Raw genomic sequence first — 22,545 nt, 5'->3', positions numbered from 1 at the left:
TTTTTTTGTTTTAAAATAATAAAAACACCCTTCATTTAAAGAAGAAGGTTCACTGTAATTAACCTTTCTGGTACAGAGCTTGATTTGCTCAAAAAAGCATTTTTTTTTTACATTGAAAAGAAATGGACAAGGAGAAGCTTTTCATTAAGTGAGAAATTTGAAAACACTGACAACTCTAAACAAAACCCATCCTATGGCAGGTATTTCTGTTCCCTGGGGGCAGGCACAGTTAACAGAAAGAGCCCTGGAAACAAATGCTGTGGTCATAACACTTCTCAAAGCATCTGTTTAAACAAACAAACAAAAACTCGAGATTTCAATTTCCTGACCAAGCTGTTAAAGACAATTTTCAATTGTATTTGACAGGATTTCTCTTAGTGTAAATACACCGTAACAGTTAAGATGGAAACAGAATGCTGCTCAAAGCCAAAAAAGAAGCTTCTTCCTTTCCTTGCAAAAAATCACATTTGAGAAGATTTTACATCGTGTCAAAGTAATCCCCTTGCTAGTATCCTGAAAATTCAAAAGGTTTTATGAGCTAAAAAAAATGCATGTAAGTTTGTGTGTTTAAGAAAACTAACACATTATTAAAATCTGGTCTTATTCTGAAGAGTTACAACCACAAAGGCCCCAATTCGCAATAATAAAACACACTGCATGAATAAAAAGTATTGACATCAAGGCAGTTAAACAAAAGAAAACAATTTATATTTAGTAAAAGTCTTTTAAGAAGGACAAAACAAGAACAACGTTTCTTTGAAATAACAAATATGACAGAACACTGATGTCCCTGAGTGAAAACACTGACGTCCCAAACAGAGTCTAGTGAAGGCATGCTTTTTGTTATGAAAAGGTAAAAATACATACTCTTGGCAATCCCACATCTAAGTTTCAAGTTACTTGCCATTACTGTTAGAGAGGTAAAATGCAGAAAAGTATTTAAGCTACTGATATCAAAACAATATATTGCTAAATGAACAGGGAAATAGCTATATATTTTTCCAGAGAGAAACATCTAAACGGAGGATTGACGTCATAGAAGAGTACTTATAAATGCTGGAAAAATCTTAAAATGCATCAAAGAATAGTCTGAGAAGGTAAATCTAACAAGAAAACTCAGAGGAGAAAAAAAGTTGAAAATGTTAGTTGTACCTTAAAGAACCCTGCTTCTGGCCCACACCTGTCATAAACATTCCTGGCTTTACCTATAGCCATGATAATACCTTGCATGTTCGGGGTCAGCATGACCTGCCATAAGGGATTTAAGGTAAAAGTTTTGAATGATTAATATTTTAATGATTAAATTCAATATGCTTTTAGTCTCATGCAAGATAAAAAACAACTTAATGCATGCATACATTGAAATGGCACGTTTCAATACAAGATCTGATGTGTGTATTCTGCAAACCAATCAAAGCACATGTACATATCTTTTCTATAACAACATATGATTTAAAGGAAGCTTACAAAAAAACTGAAGAATTGCATCAAATGCACTTTAAAAGTTACATGGTCAAAACCTCCCAGGAAAGGAACATGCATTGTTCAACATTAGTACTCATCAGAAGTTGCATACTGAACAAGTAATACCTGAAGAACCCATGGCCACCAAAGGATAAAATAAAAACTATTTCAAATACAAAGATCACCCAATCATACTTTATATGTACTACATTAAAAAGCATAGTAAACTATACTAACTATACTTTATGTGTTTCAATATCAAAATAAGGGACCCGTTGCTGTAAAAACAATTGGTCCATGAAGCATTTGCAGCCTAATTCTTAAAATAAAAGCAAGAAATCTGACAAACACAAAGCCAAACATAACATAAAAACGACCTCACAGTTATACATATCAGCTATATACACAAAATTTGTTACTTCTGGGTTACTCAAAAAGGCCTTTTCCCCTTGTTATCTGTGAGCAAAGGCAAATGGGCCCTCCCTCACTGCCCAAGGTCTAGCTGGCACAGCAACAGAAACCAGCCTTTAGGAGCAGAAGATTAGGAGCCTTAGGATTATTTCTGGAAAAGTTTCCCCCGCATTACAGCAGCATTAAAAAAATAAATAAATAAATAAAAAGCAGCAAATACATTTACAAAAGAAATGGACAGAAAAGAAAAACAAAATGGGGAAGAAAGTTAGCATCCTCTGGCATGGGGACAACAACAACAAAAAAGCAGGTCATTAGGGGAGGCTAAACGTTCCTGTCTTTAAAGGCGGAAATTACACATTTGCGAGAAGCCAAACTCAGTGCGACACTGTCAATTAGAGTATTTTGTTCCCCACCCCACACTGCCAGTTACAATTGCTCATAATTACAGGACAGAATGACCTGAAATACCCATTTGTGCAGGGAAGTGAAAGCTGCCCGCAGCCTACCCAGAAAACACGCTCAGATACCTGCAAATATGGGCTGCACCCTCTGTTCCCCACCATAACAAACACAGAGTGTGTCAAAGCAGAACAGTGAGATGACCTGGTAGTGTTTCCTTCTGCTGCCAAAAAATACTGCAGAAAATACTGCCTCTTAGGATGATGTGTGCCTCTCATCTGTTCCTCAAGTACTATTAGTTACATGCACAACCTCAGTTCTGACTTGGGAAAAAGCAAATTTATTTATTTTCTTAGGAAAGTGTTACACTTTAGGAAGTGGTATTATACAAAAAGGCTGTTATGAACTTTATGGCTGAAAGAAAAAGCAAGGAAAATATTTTCCATTCAGCTCCACCAGCCCTATCTGCTTCAGGTTATTTCCATGGACAAATTAACCCTTGGAGTCTAAAAAGCCTAACCTTGGCAAAAATGGCATCAGACTTGAACATCAGCTTTACTGGACTGACAAGAAAACACAAACATTCACAACATCACTCACTGGCCTGGCATTTTTTTTTTTTTAAAGGAACATCGTAGGAATCCACAGTCTATCACCAGCATTGCAAAAGCTATCTGGCCTAACACAGACATTCAACTTCCACAGCTATAAAGACAAAGATACCTTCAGTGTAAACTATACCATGCAAAGCGTGCCCGATTAGAGTAGCTAGTGTTTTCTTTTCATATTTCATTACAACGTAAGAGATCGTTATGGTTACAAATCGCTAAGCATTTAGTTATGCAGAAATCTGTTAGGTGTCACGATGTGCAAACATGCCAAAAATTCTCATCAGGCAGCATAAGAAAGCACCGAGTAGGAGCGGTGCACACGACTGCAATCAAATGTACCTCATCGTCATAACCCCCCTCCTCTGACTCAATCACAAAAGTCCCTACATCAGGAATCGCCACCTCTACAACTCGCTGGTTAGGAGCTGGTTGAGCTGGGGCATTATCAGAGCTCTGCAGAAGAAAATCATTATCAGTATGGGGGGGGGGTGAAAAAGAGAAAAATACAGAAAGACACAAACTGACAGCCTGATCAAGTAAAATGATGTGAACTGCTGAAGTTCTGGGGGGGGGGGGGGGGGGGGGGGGGGGGAAGAAAAAAGAAAAAAGGTAAATATCACATTCTCTCATCATTTATAATTTCTTAAATTTTTAAGCAGTGGATTTTTAATTAATCCATAATTGTGGAATTGTGTTGTTTTTCCTTTATTCACTAATCACACCTTCAGAGGGTGGTATGCCATTACTGCAACTTTGTAACATCCATTATAACTTTAAAGCAGTCATTAAAGGATGAGTCTCTGAACCACTATCTTTTTTTCATATATTCCACCAGAGAATTAATAAATACAACTGAAGTATCTGAGGAATTCATACTAAGAGATGGCGACAAGCCAAAGAATAACATTTGCTGATGCCCTGGAAGAAATACAAAAATGCCTCTAGCAGTTAAGATACTTGAAAGAATATCTAACGATGCATTACATTCAATAAGCTTTTTTTTTTTATTATTTTTTAGAAAAGTAACTACCCAGAAAAATGGAAAAGATTAATTAGTCAGTAAAAATTCTCATTATGTTAAAGTAAGCTTTTAAACAAAAACAGAGATCATCTCAGCTACTACCATCTATCATTATTTGATGGTCAGTTTGCAGAAGTTAAACCTTGATTCTAATCTGTGTAATCACAGTGTGGAAAGAAAGCCACACTACTGTTCTGCAACTATTACAATAGTTTCATTTTTCAGCAAAGATTCCAGAAACATACATAAGGAATGGTATCTATTCACCCAACATTGTATAAATACAAAGGAAGACCGTGCAGTCAGGACGAGGAGGGGGAAAGGAAAAAAGAAAAAAAAAGAAAAAAGATATGGGCACAAAATGGGAACAAATGTTCATGTGGTGAGCAGCTCATAATCCTGTTATATGTTCTGATGTTGTTTTCCTTCTTTTAAAATGGACAAATAATAAGTTGAGAAAAGCAATACACGCCTAGATGTCAGAATGCATGTGGAAGTAGAATTACAATTAAAAAGAGTAGGGAGGTAGAACTGTACTTTCCTCTCGGTGTAAGCTACCTTTGCGTATATGGACAGTAGCTCTTAAACATCAGTGAAGTACCTTTACACTAGTTTGGAATCAGCTTTAGATGCTAGCAGCTGAAAGACTTTTGTTTCTTAATAAAAGAGCTTGTTTCATTCTGCCCTTTCTCTTTTTTTTGGGCGGGGGAGAGGGGGAATGGGAAGACACCCACCTTGTTGCAGAACAATGCAGTGAAAATATTGGAATAAGGAGACTTACTTCTGCCTCCTTAAGGCTGTCATGATGTTTTAACCTTCAACTGATTTTATGCTTTACTTCTCAAATAAAATATATCCTTCAGTTCAACAACCATAGTCTTGTAAAGCCCTAAGGCTGACCACTGTGTGAAATGTCACTAGCCTAAAGTCTACCACTTGATCCCTGGAATCAAGTTTGTAAGGTTCCCACCGGGATGGATGCCCACAGACCCTACAAAGAGGATAGCATCAGGCAAGACATATAATCATGGCTTGGGTATCGTCAGAGTTTACCCTCTCAGCTGGAGAGGGCTCATTAAACAAGATCGCCCTGTGATGCTCAGTGTGCTTCAACGCAAAAAGCCAGATATGCAGTAGCCTGAACGTTAGTGGTAGAGCATCTTTTCATCCAGGGTTAGATTAGTTTTCCTGTTGGCTTTAACTTCAGTTTAGCAGAGACTCTGCTCTCCCGAGACCACAGTAGAGAGAGATGCAATAACTTTCATGTTGCAATAAGAGTCAACAAGTTGTCACGTCATTTTCAAGGGGTTTAAACAGACTTTCCTGTCGGCCACAAAGATACCTGGCACTAGACTAATTTCATTTAATGAGGATTCAGACCAGAACTTAGGAAGTACATTTGAAATTCTCCCACTTCTCCAAATTGTTCACATCACTAGTGGTGTCTGAGCAAGCTACACTGAAAAAATAAACTGATGTATTTTGTGTGCTTCATTCTGAAGGTTACAATTCCAAGATAGAGGCATATATTCCTTTAAATGCATTCACTTTTGTGGTAAATACGTTGATCATTTACCTATACACCTATAGTGAAACAAAAAAAAAAATTGCTGAAAGTAAAAACTGTTCAGCAGAAACTTAAATATTAGCTTCATTAATAACTCTTGAAGCAGTTAATTTCCAATTCTTCTTACTATTTGCAATATGAACTGAAGATACAGCATCACCCAACATTCTAGTTCTTATAATATACCAAATATATGCATCTGATAAATCACAAAGCTTAATTTTCAGAAACTTGTGAATTTGCATTAAAGCTACAGAACACTGTTAAACAAAAAGTTCTACTATATTGCCGTTTTTCTTGATGATTTTTCACCTTCGGAAATCCATTAGTTCTAAAGCTACCTTCCCTAGACATAACGTCCAAAAAAACCTCTCATCTTTAAAAGCTATTTTAGCTCCTGTGGTCCTTTTGAGAAAACTTAATTTATAATTTTATATTCCTCAGATAAAAATCATGTTTCAGGTAATACTTTTCATGCCTTTTATCTGGAATATCAATATTCACTCCTAAAATGTTAGATGATTCCATTTATTTTGGAAAAGATTGTTTGATGGTGGGCACCAATGCTTGATTGTTATTTGAAGAACATGCTGGACTCATGACAAGTACTGTAACCACATACAGGACATCTACCTTAATATTTATTATACTGTGCTCATTAACATATTACACTCTTTCTGGATGGATTTTTAGTGTTGGAGACAGAATCTTCTGTTCAAAGTTCCCCCCCGCTTTTTGTCCGTTTTCATCCTTTCCACTTGCAAAGTAAAAGGGAAAAGACATTTTAAGCTTCAAAATATCCTCACCGTATCCATAATAGCTTCTGGACCTCTATCCTCTTGTTCAGCTAAAGCTTTATTGATTGCTTGTACAGAATCTTCTTTTAAGTGCTTTGAAAGATCAGTTCTTGATGGTTGCTCTAAATATTCTGGTTCTCCTGCTTGAACTTAGTGACAGAAATAAGATAACAATTCCATATGTTAACATAAGCACGAATTTTGACTTGATTAGTTTTATTGGCATCATTGTCTCCTAAAGTAACCTGTACAGAAGATGCACAGAAGGTCATATCATTCACAAATCCAATATTACACTACATGTTTTCATTACATTACATGTTACATGACGTTTTCTGCGTCTTACAGCATTTAAAAATTTCACATAAATGGACACAATTTTACACTGAGAACATCTGACCCTTCCTGTCTATAGACTCATCAAAGCTCTCAAACGAGGGGTGTTTATCAGCCCTAAGAGGGAGGACTGAGAACAAAGATGAGATTCTACTTAGACTTTTAGTAGGATACATGCCCAATATATGGAATGATCATCAGCTACTAGAGCTCCAAAGATATCTTAACTTTACAAAATAATCAACACATTACAGTCTTCTGACTTAAGAGAAATCCCAAAGTCTCCCTCACTTGGGGAAATAAAACCGACTGGCATAAATAGTGTCTTATGTTCCACATACGAAAAGGGGAAATCTTGGCAGACAAAAATTACATACAATCATTTAATATTTTTCATTATTAATAAAAGAACTAAAACTAGTCTCAAGGCGTTTATGAAATCAAAACATATAGAAGATGAAGTCACACTCCACAGAATTTGCAAGAAGAAAAATACCATTAAATCACTGCACTTTACCTTTTATATTCAATTTGTAGTGACAGATGGTCAAGACAAATGTATGTGCAGTCTTAATGACTCAAGTACAACAATGAGAACATCTGGGCGGCAGTCTCACCATGCAAATCCATTAGGTCATCTTTGATATGATGTATGAACAGCCTTTTGCAACGGAGCAAAAGGTGGATGTAACCTAAAACCTGACAAGTTTTTCCACGTTGAAGCAGGCATATTCTTTATGCTGCTTGCCAGGGGTCTTCGTTAGTTAAGGTCCTAACAGCACTGGCTTTCACCATTGCTGTTCAGAGCATTTTGCATGGTTTTAAGATCCTCTTTTTTTAAAAAAATTGGCATAATCATTAATTAATTGAGCGCTATTATTGCTAACTGTATTCCACACATCACACCAAGTTGTTCTTCTCTTCAGATCTAAATTCTGCTCTAACTGAAATGAAAAGCTAGGTCTTCTACTCAGCTACTCCGAAGAGAAGAACATACATTACTCAAAGGCTAATTCTCAAGACTGACTGGTGAGAGCTGTTAATTATCTGTTAAAAAGGCCACAGTTTCCAAGTAAAAACAGCATTTTAATTTAGTACCAGCTAAACACAGCTGGGAATGGGAAAGAAGAACCACCAACTTATTTTTTTAAGTAAAAATTAAAATGCAACAAAAACCAATGGGTTAAGCTTCAAGTGCAGTTATCTTGGCCCAGATAAATATAATTCAAGATTACAAAAATTAACTTTGTCTTCCTTTCTTAAGCTGTGAAACAATGTATATACAAATCGATCATTTTCGGTTCTACTCCTTTTACAAACAGGTAGGAAAAACTAACCTGGAGCAGGGGAAGGTGCTGGCGCCCTGGGTATCTGAGATAGTAACTTTTCCTGCTGTGCTTTCTGAGCAAGTTCTGCATCCCATTCTTCAAGTTCCTTTTCAAAACGTTTATTGTCTTCCTTGACATAATCCCTCAAATCAGAAGGCAGTGTGTCCATTCCAACAAGTATCTGTCCTGTTTCTTTGTTAAACTCCTCTGTGGTAGCATAAAGTTTGTATTTCAGAAAAGGAAAGAACAGGTTAAAATAATAATAAAAAAAAATATATATATATATATAGAGAGAGAGAGAGAGAGAGAGAGAGCGCGCGCGCGTGAGAGCGTGCGCGCGCGAGAGAAAAACATTTACTCAAGTGAATTACTGAAAGCATGCAGTACAGCAGGAAGCATTGAGAACTGTATTACATTTACTGTTTTTATTATCTGTTGGAAACTTCTCTGCTATGGGGATGTATTGCTACTGTTCTTTCAATCTTGAGATTATACATACTTGGGCACCATTGGATCACTACCATTTTGAAAGATAAACCTTTTGGGCCATGAACACCATATGGTCCTGAACATTTGCAACAAAGGAAAAAAAAACCTGTAAGCTTGACTGTATTACTGCCATGTAGAATTGGGAACATTATCAACTTCCCAGGAGAAAAGAGGAAGGAGAGCGGGCCTATGTGGATTTGCAAAGGCAACTGATAAGAACGCGAGCTACATGAAGTAACCTTCATTTTTCCTTTGGGAATAATCTCGATAATAGTATCTCAGGTCTTGAGGGACAAACCAGCTGTATTTGTCCCCACCAGCAGGTCTCAAATGTAATTAGAGTGGCAAAGCCATCCTATAGGGCTCATAAACCCTACGGCTGCAAGTCTGCTATTAATTTGGCAATCTAGAAATGTCAAGGTTAATATCAATTCACATTTAAAACCAGACAAATGAGATTTCTAGCTTTTGCCCTATGAGAAGACTGGAACATGAAGATTTCCACTTGAAGTTCAAAACTTGTTGCTGAATCACTGGCCACTTTCAGAGCCATCTCCCTAGCCACCATTACCAGAGCCCATGAAACTCATGCTAAGAGGCCTTTCCTCTCACTCCAAACATTTCCTCATGAGCATTCTAGTTGCATACAACTGCATGACATGAAAACAGCCTTCGAGCCTATGCATTTCTTTGGTTAAAGATGTGCTTGGTAAGGCTAAGTTATTCACATTTCAATATACCACATAAAGTGTCAAGTTTCCACATTTCTGTAAAGTTCATTAGAGTTGTGAAGCTTATGGGGAAAAAAAAAGAAAAGAAAAAAAAAGATTGAGAGTATTTTCATTTTAACAGAGTCATTTTGGCTTTTCCGTATTTCAGTTTTATTCTTCAGTGAGCTTAACACCTCCTAAATACTAAACGATGTTATCATCTGCCTAAATGTTTGTGAAATGGCAAACAAATTTTGCTCTTTTAATATAATGCTGAAACACCGGCATTATCTTTATTAACCTTTATTTACGTAAAGTTGAAGAGAACTTGTTTCACCTGCAAAAAACAATATGACTGACAGTTATGAGCATACATACAACTTTCTAGCATTGTTTTTAACCATTCAAAACTCTGGAAATCATTCTGAAAGAAGCTCTGTCAATACATTCAGCTATTCTCCTCCATGCTGAAAACATATCCATGACATTACCTTGCATCAAGTATTGCTCCTTATCGTTGATATACATTAAACAATATGCACTGGCATTCCTGTAACCACCAAAAGAGTCACGTTCCAACTCTTCCCATGTTGACTTTGTCACAGAAATATCATTGTATTTCATCCATCTATTCTGGTGGTGGTCATAAATATATGCCCAGTAGTGTCCTGCATTAGCTTGACCTTCATGAACTAGCACAGCATGCAATCTATAAGGAACCTAAAAAACAAAACAAAACAAGAAGTCAAACTCTCCTTGCCAGCATTCAGTTCCTAGTAACCTGACAGTACTAATAGTTATATTAAATAAAATAAAAAGTAACAAAAATAAAATTAAGAGGATCAAAACAGAGGAAAAAAAGAGGTAAAACTAGCAACACACTAAGCTAAATGGCTTTGAACTATTTCAGTTACCATTGTTTTTACAAGAGATCTTAAAAACTTTAGTGGACCCACAGTATAAACGTCCACTCTCTTGTCTTTACTGACAGGTACCCTCTTTTCTTCTTAATTTTGTGTCAGTCCTACTGTCCTTGCATCTCAAAAAAAAAAGAAAAAGCCCTGTGTGTCAGCCTTTAGTGTCTGTGATTTGTTCCAACCCTGAACTGGTAAACTTATCCTGAAGTTTAGAAAGGCATATGTAAATTCAAGGTAATAAACTCAGTGCTTTTTATGCGTCAATGGCCATTAAGTGATTTTGTTGAAGGAGAATCTGGGAATTAAATACTTCCATTTTGAAAAGGGAAAATCCTTAGAGTGTTAATGAAACTATAAACATTGCAGAACAGGAATACAACTGTTTTCCAGGATTCAATAAATCAGTAAAAGCAGTGCTAAGAGAAGGAAGAAACATATGAAGAAGTTCTCCCTCTGAGGCAGAGAAGGAAGATATCAGTTTCCAGGACCAGCAATGCAAAAAGTATCACTGGTGATGTGTGTTCACCTGCCAGGAAGGAGGAGGAATGGAATACTTAGCTCTTGCTTAAGTCCTTAGAAATCTCAATGCTAGCAGCTTAGCTAGGATGAAAAACTTGAAACCATCTTTTCCTGCTGCCACAATTTGGACTGTAGATAAGTGGTCTATTTTTAACATGCTGTGTACTAAACAGCTGTAATCATCATCTACCACCACAATAATCAGTAACCATAAATACATATGTTACTGTGATTTGAGAAACTCTTTGAAGGTACTCTTAACCTGGTCATTCTCTTTCAGGCTACACAAAACTATCTGAAGATTCTGCAACCTCCCTTGAACTGTAAAGCTAGCTGACTGCACAGCAGCTGAAATCAGACTGCTATCCGAGAGCCTGAACCTCACGCTTTCTAAGTCTCCCAAACAGAAGCATTTGCAGAAGAAACCCTAGCAGCTCCTTAAATCTGAGTGCTCTAGAGGTTTTTACACCTGTTATCAAACCAGAGTGAAAGCCTTCTTAAAGTGATTGCAAGTCTATGCGTATGCACATAAATATATGTAGATCCCGATTAAAAAAACAGGCAAGTGAAATCTCTCTAGGCTTCTATAATAAAATTTCCTCCCCTTAAAATAGCACAGTGCAAACCCCAGCTGATTTAAAATAATTTTATTTAAAACCATGCTAACTGAGTCAACTTCAAGGCCTCTATCTTTCTCCAGCCCTGGAAAACTGGCTGTCAGTTGTCTGGTCTGAGTTTCAAGGAATGTTAACTGTTAATTGTGACTGGACAGACATACAATCCTGACAGGTGAATTCAGTCTCAAGAGAGGTGTCTTACAATAAGCTGTTACATCAACAGCAATTAGTGGCACATGGCAACACACTAGGTAAATAGTCAGCATTAAGATGCACAGCTTACACTTAACTGATCGTGAAACAAAAATGGAATTTCCTCACCTTCCTCACGTGCAATCACAGGACATACCAGAGCAGCAAAATGAAACAAACAACAAAAAAACTCAAAAACAGAGACCTGATAGGAAAAGTAATGAAAATCTGAATGGTGTCCTCATAACGTTAACAACATGACTGACACGAAGAGTACTTCACCATGACACAAAAACTTCAGTCAAGATACTGCACGCATTCACCACTGGTCAGTTTAGTAGATTATTGTTCAGAATCCTCCTGGACTACTTAAACTTTTAGATTAACAATATTTTCAAGTGACACTGGTGATGTCTTCACTGATTATATGACTTCATCCCATCTGATAAGCAGTGAACTTATGTATGTACAGCAAAACAGTATAAGGGCATAAAACCACCAGTCTAAGAGACTTAAGCTAATTGTCACTGTAACGATCCTCTTCAGCATCACAGGTACCCTGGGTATATTTTTTCCCTTTTTGGTTTCTAAATTAGGGTTTTACAAAAACAGAAGGTTATGTTCCATCTTTATAAGATGCTCAATAAGCCATTATACAGGCTATTGCAGAGGTCATCTGCAGAATCAGGGTAACGTCCATTGCTGTCCACTCTGCTCTCTAAATACAATAGAGTTCTTTTAATAGTAAGAGTGAGATCAAGCTATGAAGCTTTTCTTAGTTCCAGCTTGAGACTAGGACGAATTCCCATAGGAACAACAGATACCTCTTATCTCTTTTCTTATCCTCCACAGCCAGTTCATGAAAGGAGGAAAAGAGGGGACTCATACGGAGCCAATGAATCTATTCATTCATGAGGATGAGACAAAATAACGATTTCAGAATTATATTTCACATGATGATTTGACAAAGGTTTTATGGACAAGCATAGTTTCCTTAGAATCAAAATAATACACAAGTAGTAGCTTATTAGGAGCTTCTTATATAGTTCATACAGACATAAGAAAGTGTCCTGCAAGTATCACACTACTTCCTTACAAAACAGTTTAATTTTATGTGCCCAAATGTCACTGATTCAGAAGAGAAAAAGTCCCCCAGATAAGAGGCTAATACTAAACCATCCAATCAACCAGATGCAGAGATGGGCAAGGGAAGGTAAATAGACAGCTATATGCACCTGCCTCTTTCCTACTTTACCAAAACACCCACCTGGATAAGACAGGCTGAGTTGCAGAAGGGCAGCCTTTACTTCTACTTTGTGATTTCGGACACGTTCGGCAGCTACTTGTTCTCTAACAATCATGTAACAACACACATCACTACTTTCAACTGCAGGCATGGTACAGAACTCCCTTCTACAAGTCTATGTGCTATCTTGGTCTTCTTCCATTTCCAGAATTGTTTCAAAAGGGAATAAAAATAAATATCTACTCTATCTAAATAGATATCTATTATATAGATCTGTACCAGAAAAAGTGGCTTTTTTTTTTTTTTTTTTAAACCAAGTGGCCTTTCTCTGGTTTAATATTTGCTCACTAATATCCTAGCCAGGAAGAGGTATTTCTTCCTGTAACAGGTAAGCCAACAAAGGTACAGGTTATTTGCATGTAAGATCACCTCGAAAGCAGAAAAAATAAGTGCCTTTACCCTGAGTTGCATAACAGTCCAAAAAACTGACTAGCTGCACCCAGCAGTTAAGTCCTCAAATTACTTAATGTACTGTTAGATGGCATGTAGCCTGTAGCCTCCCTGGTACAACACAAGTCTTTGGGGGGGAAAAAAAAATGCCTGCCAGTAGAAAATTTAAAGAAAGCCATCCAGGCAACTCTGCCTGAAACTCTTAACATCAGAGTTCAGCTGTCATGAACTGTAACAAGCTATGTACGAAACTAAAACGTACCTCAAGGAAGAGTGTAGGCTGAACAGACTCTAATTGGAAGGAAAATATTTCTTCTTATTAACAGAAAGTAACAGAGGAATAAACCTTAACCTTAAAACTTGCCTAAGGAAGTGAATACAAGAATACCACAGAAGGCACGAGTGCATAGTAAAGCATCCTAAAACTCCTGTTCAGATTACAGAACATGACAATTTTCCAAGTGGACAGCTCAGGCTAATAGTTAGGATTCTCATCAGTATTAAATCAAGAGAGAATTAAAATAAAAAATTATCACTAGCATTATTAACGACAAATTTAAAACAGGAGCCTTGAAGTTCTGCATCTTGATATGGAAGTTGCAAAATACAATGCTAATAAGTACTAAAGTATACAAATAATGGTTTGCTGTATATAACATTTTGCGATCTTAAAACCATCAGACTATATAGCAATATGGTCAAATCATGGTGAGAAAAGTTTACTGTGCTACAGGAAAAACTGAGGTTCTGAATTCTCGTCAAAAGAGCTGATCAGAGATGAAACCTATTTTGGCCTTTTGTTACAAAGTCAGTTAAACTTACGCAAGTTGAATGTTAAACTTGCCTTATGTCACCTGTAAAATACTATAAAGCTGCCCTTCACCTAATTGTGCATAATCAAAAGGTTTGCAAAAGCCATTATGATTTTCCAATGAAATTTCTCAAACTGTTTATAATAGCTGGATATTTGCTCTATTTTTAAGCAGCTAAGAGTTGTAATAAAAGTGACAAAAAGGATCTATTTTGGGTTATCTCATGCAGAAAGTTTACTTACTTGGACCATTGTTTTGTCAGAGTACATCAATTCAATTGTCCGATGTATTCTAGATATACTTTCTTGTAAATCTAAAGGAATGATAAAAAAGAAAAAGAAGAGTGAAGCCACACAATGGTACACTGATACATCTTCATTTTTTCCTTATTAAAGGCTCAAACAAGAGTACCTATTTCACATTTGGTGCATCTACAGGACAAACACTGAAACTTTTTGGAAGAAAAAGCAGATAGAATGATTCATGATATGCCACAGCTTGCTTGTTGGAGCTCAACCAATTCCACCCCAGTTATTTTATAACTAGTGCCCCTTTTTTCCTCAGAGCAATACAACAGACCATAAGCTCTACCAACTGCAAAAAGCCTTTGCTCAGAAATTTCGTCATTTCTCCCTCACAAAAGGTGGTTATCTTAAACACCCCCACAGAATATCAAGATAAAAAATCAGCCCAACCCACTATCACACTGACAGCTAAATCTTCCTTGTAGAAAGTTTTCTGGCATGGATACCACTTGTGCTCTACCCTATTCTTGCCAATGCCTTACCATACACACAGAAACCTGTGCAGAAATGTCCCCATGTGTTACAAGCTCAATGCCCAGGTTGCATCTTCCTTTTATATACCTCTAGTCTACTAAGATCTGGTATAACTAGCTTCCCTTCCTATGAGTTAGAGATAAGTTTAACACTAATGAAACAACCTGACACACATATATGCACATGAAGGCTATTCCCCATCCCCCGCTTCCCACTCTACAGATCCTTTTCAACTGCAACTACTTTCTCCAACTTGTGGCAATACCTCTAGTGTCATTTTCTACTTCAGTCCTCCAACGATGTAAACAACCTTCTAGAACAGAAAGCTCTTCCTCAGTGATGTGCCTTGGTGCTGGATGCATCGGCAGATCAGGAGGAATTCGTGATTGTGTGAAGGGTTTATGTATTACTGATCTTTGTACAGGAGATGTGCTTGGAACATCTGAAGAGGAAGGCCCCTGCTGCTCCATTGTGCTGCATTCATTCAAAACATGAAATACGAAAGTGAAGTCATCCTGTAAACGAACTGAAAGCTGCACAATAAAAATAAGCTTTTTCATCTGAATACAGAAATTTTAAAGCTGGTAAGTTCCTTCAGTGCAATCCAGACAAGGTACCTACAATATCAGTGTGGAATTACTATACAGTTTCTGAAAACTTTCTGCTAGAGCAGCAGAATGTTAAAAATTAAAATCTGTTACCAATTTTTCTCCTCCCATCAACTAAGAGACCTATATGGAGTCCTAGACATAACATGAATGTGAAGATCCTTCTAGCAAGCCACTGCTTATTTACTTTGGGTATGGCATCATGACGTCGCCTGAGGAGCCTGGAGTCTTTAGTAATTTAGAAAGTCCTGAGAACATTAAGAGCTGACAATACCACTCTACATAACATACTTTCACGTTTCTATAGCTTGACAAAACAGTTGTAATATCTATATTTTACAATATAAACCTCCTGCATACCAGTTTGAACACAGTATAGTACTTTTGATACTGTAGTGCAGGCAAACAATGGTATCTTTTTAGATTTTGTCTTCTCTTATCAGTAATCAGTATCTCTATTGGCATTATATCGGCAAGGCATCTGAAGACTTTTACAGGCTTTTTAGACTCATTTACTTCACTTTTCTGAAGTACAGAATCTTCACTGGACCTAGAACCCAAGTTGCAGAACCCAGTATCAAAGCTCTGACATAAACCCAGTGTCCACACAGCCAAGTCTTATCCTAATTTATACAGCCACTCTCCTAATTTCAATAATGAGTAAAACAACATTACTGGACCTCTATCTCTCTGATATTTGGCTATTCGGTGTACAAGAAGTCAGAATGTTTACTTCTTGACAATGTCAGACAGCAAGTTAAGTGGCAGGGCTGAAGCGCTTAACTCTCAGGAAAAAAAAAAAAAAAGACACCACGAAGGTGTGCAGCATGCATGTGCTGTCCAAATTCAAATTCTTAAAAACAATATAGGCTACCTGAAAAACAATGACATCATCAGACATCATGTTTATCTGGAGTTGTAAGTGTCATTTCAAGTACACAAGAGATAACGACCCGGTGTTTAGAAAGCTAAGCAAGCACCAATGTTCAACACCACAAAGCACTACAGTCTTTAGTTTTACTTTGAAATTGGTAATTCTCTAATTTGCTTATAAAATACAAGTTTTTATAAGCATATTAGACAATCTCATATCTATAAATCTATCATACTAGCAAATACGTCTAGGAAGAATGCAGAAACTTTACCTATCCCCATTAAGGGACGCTCAGTTTTACTGGCACTGTGAATTAAATAGCTGAATTCCCTCTCATCTCTCTCTGCTCTGGAGAGACACGGTTCCATTTTAAATGGTTTATTACCCGATTCCAAAGAGAGTTTCTAAAAGCAGGGGGAGCAGACGTGGCGCAGAGTGGAGGGGCAGTGGTTACCTTGGCGTGGTCTGCACAGGCAGCGTGCCGCTAGAGGGAGCGCTGGCATCGAGATCATCAACGGGAGACGTGCAAACGGGCTTGCTGGAGGCAAACTCCAAGGCATACTGCAGTACATCTACCAAGGGGAATCGTTTAGGACCAGAACCATAGCTTAAATATCTGTTAACCACAAAACGTATTAATGCCATGACTCACAGATACAGGGAAAAAAAAAGAAAAAGAAAAGAAAGAAAAAAAATAAAAATGGCTTTCTGGCAGGCTACAATTAAATAAAAGAAACCTTTCCTAATAAATTTAATGCATCAAAACTACTGCTTTTATACAAGTTTCCAAGTAAAACAGTAAAAAAAAAAAAAAAGAGAGACACAGCAGGGAAATTTAGAACAAATAACTACTACACACAAAGTGTATAGATGAGTTATTTTGTTTTACATAGCCCATATTACTTGCATTTACACTGAGAACAGTTATCTATAGTACCGTTCTAATCTTTGTTGTAAAACTGTGAGGTATTCTCTAAGTCTCTTGATTTCATCCCGTTTAATTCTTGTTATTTCTCTGTTTTTGTGCATGTATCTGTAAAACATGAAAGTTAGAAAGACATGTCAGCGCATGGTATACAACACAAACTGAATTCTGTATCCGCCAGCCATGCCATTTACTGCCAACAAGAACCTCAAGCTCTCTAGAACCTGATTTATTTCACCTACAACATGTTAAGCTGTAAAACAAAACTAAGAAAACAGTAAACCCATTAACCCCCCGCCCATGACTTCCAGATGATGTTTTAACCCCAATTTCAAAAAGCTCTGTTCATACCAGAGATGAGTCTTTCAAATCTGTATGCAAACAAGTATCAGAAAGCTTTTAAATTAGGTGGTTTTACTAGCATCCATGTAGTAACACTCCTGTTTCATTGTTTAGGCTCACAAAAAACCACTTAGTATTTAACTGAAGGCCATGATGATATTTCATCTCTACATATAAAAAAGCATTAACTGATGCTGAGAATCCCTATGTTTCAAGTATCTTCATTCAAACCATGTGGTGTGTCTGAAACACCATGCAATACGAGACTTCTCACCCTCTTTCCCAGATGGACCAATAAGCACACCAAGGCAGTGTGAGCTTTTAAGGTATTTTGCCGATGTATACAACTAGCTAGCAATAAACTGGGTTGAGGACTGAATTGTAAGCAGGTTTTGGCACAGAGGAACAACATATCTGAAACTGTGTAATTGCATTTTCTGAAACAGTCACTGAAACCCATAAAATTACAACTAGTCCAGCCTGAACAGAAATTTACTGTAGTTTAAGCCAGCGTAAGATGCACTAGCAATTTTACCAAATTGATGAGATTTAATTTATATACATACTAGGACTTTGCTGACAATATTATACTGTACCTGTCCAGATATAAAATTGGAGGAAATTCTAATTTGTTGTGTATCTTCTCTGGTCTCCCCAAAGCCTGATTAAACTCAAATCTTGAGAGCTCAAAAGTTAAGACAGGAGGAAGTTCAGTGAACCAGTGCTGAGCAAAACAAAAAACAGAAAACCCCACAATGAATGACTTCAAATAACAGAACTTCAGATATAACGGTATAATACTTGCATACTGACAGCTATGGGAGAAATTGGTTTTAAGACAGTGCATCAGCACATGCTTTCCAAAGTTCCCATTTTCCAGCTTCACAGAAAATGAAGACCATTTGCTTCACTCATGCTGCAGCAAAGCACTACAAGTCACCTACTGCTAAGTAGATAAAGCAGAGCAGACCCCATCTCCTCTAGCTTCTTCCTTTCACATTTGTCTCTCTCACCTTGAAAGCGGCCCACACTTGAACCTGCCTGCCTTGCCAGTGTCCCATCCTCCTTCTACTCTCAAAGGCCACTGAATGAGTTGGTTATACTGTGTGGAGTGCTCTTCCCTCCAGTTTTGTTGCAGTTTCTGACCCTTTTGCTCACCTAAAATCACTCAAAGTTTCCAACGACCTCGTGAGCGGGATCAGTAAGTACTCAGTACTCCTTGCACCAGGTAACCTCTCTCTGCTCTATCAAACAGATACTCTTTCTTAAAATCTCCTTCCTACAAATATCCTCTATTTTCTTCTCATCTCTCTAATCATTTTTATTGCGTTCTGAGACCAATCCATGCTGCTGCATCTTCCATGCTGTTGCATCTTCCAGCTTTCTTTGGGAATTGAGCAGGGGTCTATCCTTAGCCCTTATCTCTTTCCTTTTATACTTTGTTTCTCAGTAAACGCAACTAGAAGACGAATTCAGCTACCATCTCTGGCATTAGAGTTGCTTCCCCCCCCCCCCCCACCCCATCACGGTCTATCCATTTAATAAATTTTGGATGTCTAACCATCAAACCAAGCTTCTCCAGATTGCTGTATTCATCATTGCTACACAGTTCTGATGCCAGTTCAACCTGGATGTGAACACGTGGCTCAGGGCTCACTTCACGTTCTCCTATCCAGCCAAATGTCTTGCACATTCTTTTCAAATAACACCTCCAAGACAGCCTTTTTTCCTAAGTTCACAGCTAAAACCCTGATCTAGGTTCTCATTTTACACTTCACTGCAACGTGCTCTCTTTCCCTCTCGCGCAGCCTTAACAAGTGCAGCCTTGTCACACTGGCAACTATCCCAGGTGTTGCTGAATCTTCCTAGTCCACTGCCTTCAGCATCACTCATATTTTTACATGTTTACACGCAAAATAAGCTGCCTTCATTCTTCTTATGTCAGCTTCCACTACCCACCTTTTAAGCTGTAAAGGAGACAATCATGACTTCTCTCACAATTCCTTCACATATCAGAATGTTTCACTGCCAAAAATCGACAAAACCACATCACTACCCTTCCTTAAAATAATTTTATTGCAATGTCCCAAAAAACTTAACAATGACAACACTGCTGATGTGCTAAAGTCCACCAACCATGATACCAACAAATGTTACCTCATTTTCCCTCTGCATCTACCAATATCTATGTACGCTGACCCCATCTTTCCTTCGGTTTGGATTCAAGTTTCTTGGGACAGGGAGTGTCTTTTTGCTCTGTTTGTACGTTTCTTGGCATGCTGACACCTTAACTGTGTGGCTAGGGCTTTTATGACAATAAAAATAATGAAAAACTAGCTAAACACACAATTAAAAGCAACGCATGGAAACAAGAAGAAAAGGAATGTTACTTATTGGATAAAATGCATCCCCCAGTAAGTGCAACTACCACACCAATATTATTATCTTAAGGCTCTGATAATTACACTGGCACAAATGCCACTTGAAGTCTTTGTTTAGAAGACATAGACTTTGCAAAAAATATAAGAAATTCAGCTTTCTCCAGTAATTCTAGATCTTCCAATGCATGGTAACAGTTCTGCGGCATTAGCGTTTGATCATAACTACTAACAGCAGCAGCAGGTACAAGTTAATTGTTGAAGTCTAGGGAAATATAACTTATTTGCTTGGCCCTGGTAATTATACAGTTACATATTTTTGGATTAGGACTTAATATGTTAGCTTTCTAATTCTGCCACCACTGTCAATATGTTATATGGCTATTTCACTTCCATATTCACAGGCAAAGAAGCTGAACTGATTAAAATCCAGACAGTTTCACAGAATTCAAAGCTCAACATTGTAGAACAGCATATGATTATCCATTTCCTGTAGTTTTCTGGCATTGCAGGTTCAAAAAAACCCAAACAGCAAAAAACAACACAAGTCTGACATTTCTAATCAAGAATTTATAGCTGAATTGACATTTTATACATGAATGCACACAAGTTTTAACTACAATCTTCAGTCCATAAGATGGAACAATCTTGCTTTCATGGTACCTACATACAAGATTACACATTGCGTAAAGGAACTGTACTTTGAATTGTACAAAGATATTAATGCGTTTTTTTCTTCCCAGTTATACTTCAGAAAACATGCCTATTACAATAAGTTATTTACATAGGTGCTGGAATAAAATATATATATATGATTTGGCTGATCATTATTTGATAAAAAATAGCTAATGAGAAAAAGGGATTGCAAAACTGAGTCTTTTATTGAGCACACAAAATTGGAAATACGACTTCAAATTAGAGGATGGTTTCAGTATGCTTCACTAGGCTTTAGTAATTAAACACCAGTGTGTATGTTGATATGATTAAAGGAACTAGAATTTTACTATTGCAAAAGATTGGCACCAAGAAAGAAACTATATCTAAACTTTTTGTTCAGGTAGAACACCCCTTCTAGGATTTCACATCTTTAGAGTAATTGTGATGAAACATGAATGATTGTGTAAAGAGAAAGTAGTTTAGCCTTTAGGGGCAATGGTAATTACCATATTTCCACACCAATAACCTGCAGGTCATTAAATTAAAGAAAGACCCCTGCCAGAAAGAAATACTGTGCATATACATGCATGCCAGCAAGAAGAGGGGATTTTTTTTTTTTTTTTTTTTTTTTTTTTTTTAAGAAGAGTCCACCCTCTAGGGTCTGCAACCATTAACCACCTCTTTTCCCTACCCCTTGACTTCTGCAGCTGAAGTCTCATTTGTCACCTTATCCCCACATCACATACCCCTCACTCTGTCTCAGCATCATTCCACCTTCATGCCTCCACCCGTGTCTCCAGCATGCTCTGGCTTTTGGCAGACTCTTGCTCTAGCAGCAGCTCTACTGGGAGGAGAAGCGGCACCTAGAGGAAGCCAGCCTAAAGGAAGCCCCTAGAGGTCTGTCCACCACAGTGAGCAAAGAGGAAAAAAAGAACCCACTACTGTGTGCAAAGAGGAGGATGATAGGAGAAGCCAGTAAAAGCAGGGAGCGAAAGGAGGGTAGGGTGCTGAGGAAAAAAAGACAGAATACAGAGGAAAAATAACAATCCTCTGAAGGAATGGTCAAACATGCAGCTTGCGCATGCTCTCTACAGTACGGCACAGCGCGGTATGTCAGTAAGAGCAGTGGTCAACTACTGCAGGGCATTACACCAACAACCTCTCTGCAGATCCAATATCAGCAACAGGTGGGAACCAGCCTATGCCAATCACAGTAAGCACTTAATTGTGCCAACTTTTAATAAGCACTAACTTCGTAACCTATGAAGAATACAAAAAGATGACACTGTATACTTCAAGAGAGATAACAAGCCCCTAAAATTAACAATCCGATTATGCCAGACATTAGAACCTGTAGAGCAGCAATGAACAGCGGTTGCCTTAAAAACAAACAAAGAAAGCTAACAATTTGCTGATTCTTCCTCGGGAAATAGTTCAATATGAACTGGGACCTGAATCCAACAGGAATACTCCAAATAAGTTCAGCATTCTTTGGACAGTGCACAGCACTGTTTTTCCAAACTTCTCACCACACTCATTGCTAGCAAGACAAGGTCTTTACTCCAGGCAGCATTAAGTATGTAAATAGCAGCTCATAAGATCTTTAGCACAGCATTCTGTAGGCTGTAAAATCCCAATGAAAAATAAAGAGCACTATAAGAATGCCCTTAGAGAAGCCCACAAGAGCATTTAACTCACCTCCTGACCAGACTTTGCAGAGTTTTCTGAATGGAGAGATTCAATTTCCCCTTCAATCATTGCAGCTTCTAGGCACTCGTGCAGATCTTTAAAGCCATTAACCTGGAGTGGATACTGGCCAAACATTTCTGTGTTTTCAAATTTTTTACCTTTATGTGAGAGATTAAACAGTTAAGGGGGTAGGCACATGCATTCAATCTTACAAAAATCTAATTCACGTGGAACTAGTATACTGAATGATATTCCCATTAATATTCTCACAATGATACACATGAAAACAAGGTACTTGAAAAAGTAGCTTGAACACGATATTTAAAATGACTACATTCTCCTCTTCAATCTGTTTTTATGTTGTTTTTACATTTATCAGTTACAAGCAAAACTCATAAAATGAC

General features: G+C 37.5%; 1 protein-coding gene across 7 annotated transcripts in view; it reads right to left on the bottom strand.

Moving 5' to 3' along the window:
• The window catches only part of USP25 (ubiquitin specific peptidase 25), a 97,107-nt gene that overhangs the window by 12,083 nt on the left and 62,479 nt on the right, over positions 1 to 22,545 (bottom strand). For 5 of the 7 annotated variants that reach the window (XM_064523509.1, XM_064523490.1, XM_064523493.1 and 2 more), the window contains 11 exons: positions 22,151 to 22,299; positions 18,014 to 18,141; positions 17,088 to 17,183; positions 16,605 to 16,766; positions 14,934 to 15,142; positions 14,132 to 14,202; positions 9,628 to 9,856; positions 7,947 to 8,144; positions 6,283 to 6,422; positions 3,228 to 3,341; positions 1,153 to 1,248 (listed from right to left, as the gene is read on the bottom strand). In XM_064523509.1, the coding sequence (XP_064379579.1) occupies positions 1,153 to 1,248; positions 3,228 to 3,341; positions 6,283 to 6,422; positions 7,947 to 8,144; positions 9,628 to 9,856; positions 14,132 to 14,202; positions 14,934 to 15,142; positions 16,605 to 16,766; positions 17,088 to 17,183; positions 18,014 to 18,141; positions 22,151 to 22,299 (1,592 nt within the window). The remainder of the gene's footprint in view (positions 1 to 1,152; positions 1,249 to 3,227; positions 3,342 to 6,282; positions 6,423 to 7,946; positions 8,145 to 9,627; positions 9,857 to 14,131; positions 14,203 to 14,933; positions 15,143 to 16,604; positions 16,767 to 17,087; positions 17,184 to 18,013; positions 18,142 to 22,150; positions 22,300 to 22,545) is intronic. The other 2 variants (XM_064523499.1, XM_064523503.1) reach the window with 2 other exon arrangements.

Source organism: Dromaius novaehollandiae, chromosome 1 (assembly GCF_036370855.1).
Source record: "Dromaius novaehollandiae isolate bDroNov1 chromosome 1, bDroNov1.hap1, whole genome shotgun sequence".
In the NCBI taxonomy this organism is placed as follows: domain Eukaryota; kingdom Metazoa; phylum Chordata; class Aves; order Casuariiformes; family Dromaiidae; genus Dromaius; species Dromaius novaehollandiae.
This window is presented reverse-complemented; position numbering and strand designations above follow the sequence as displayed.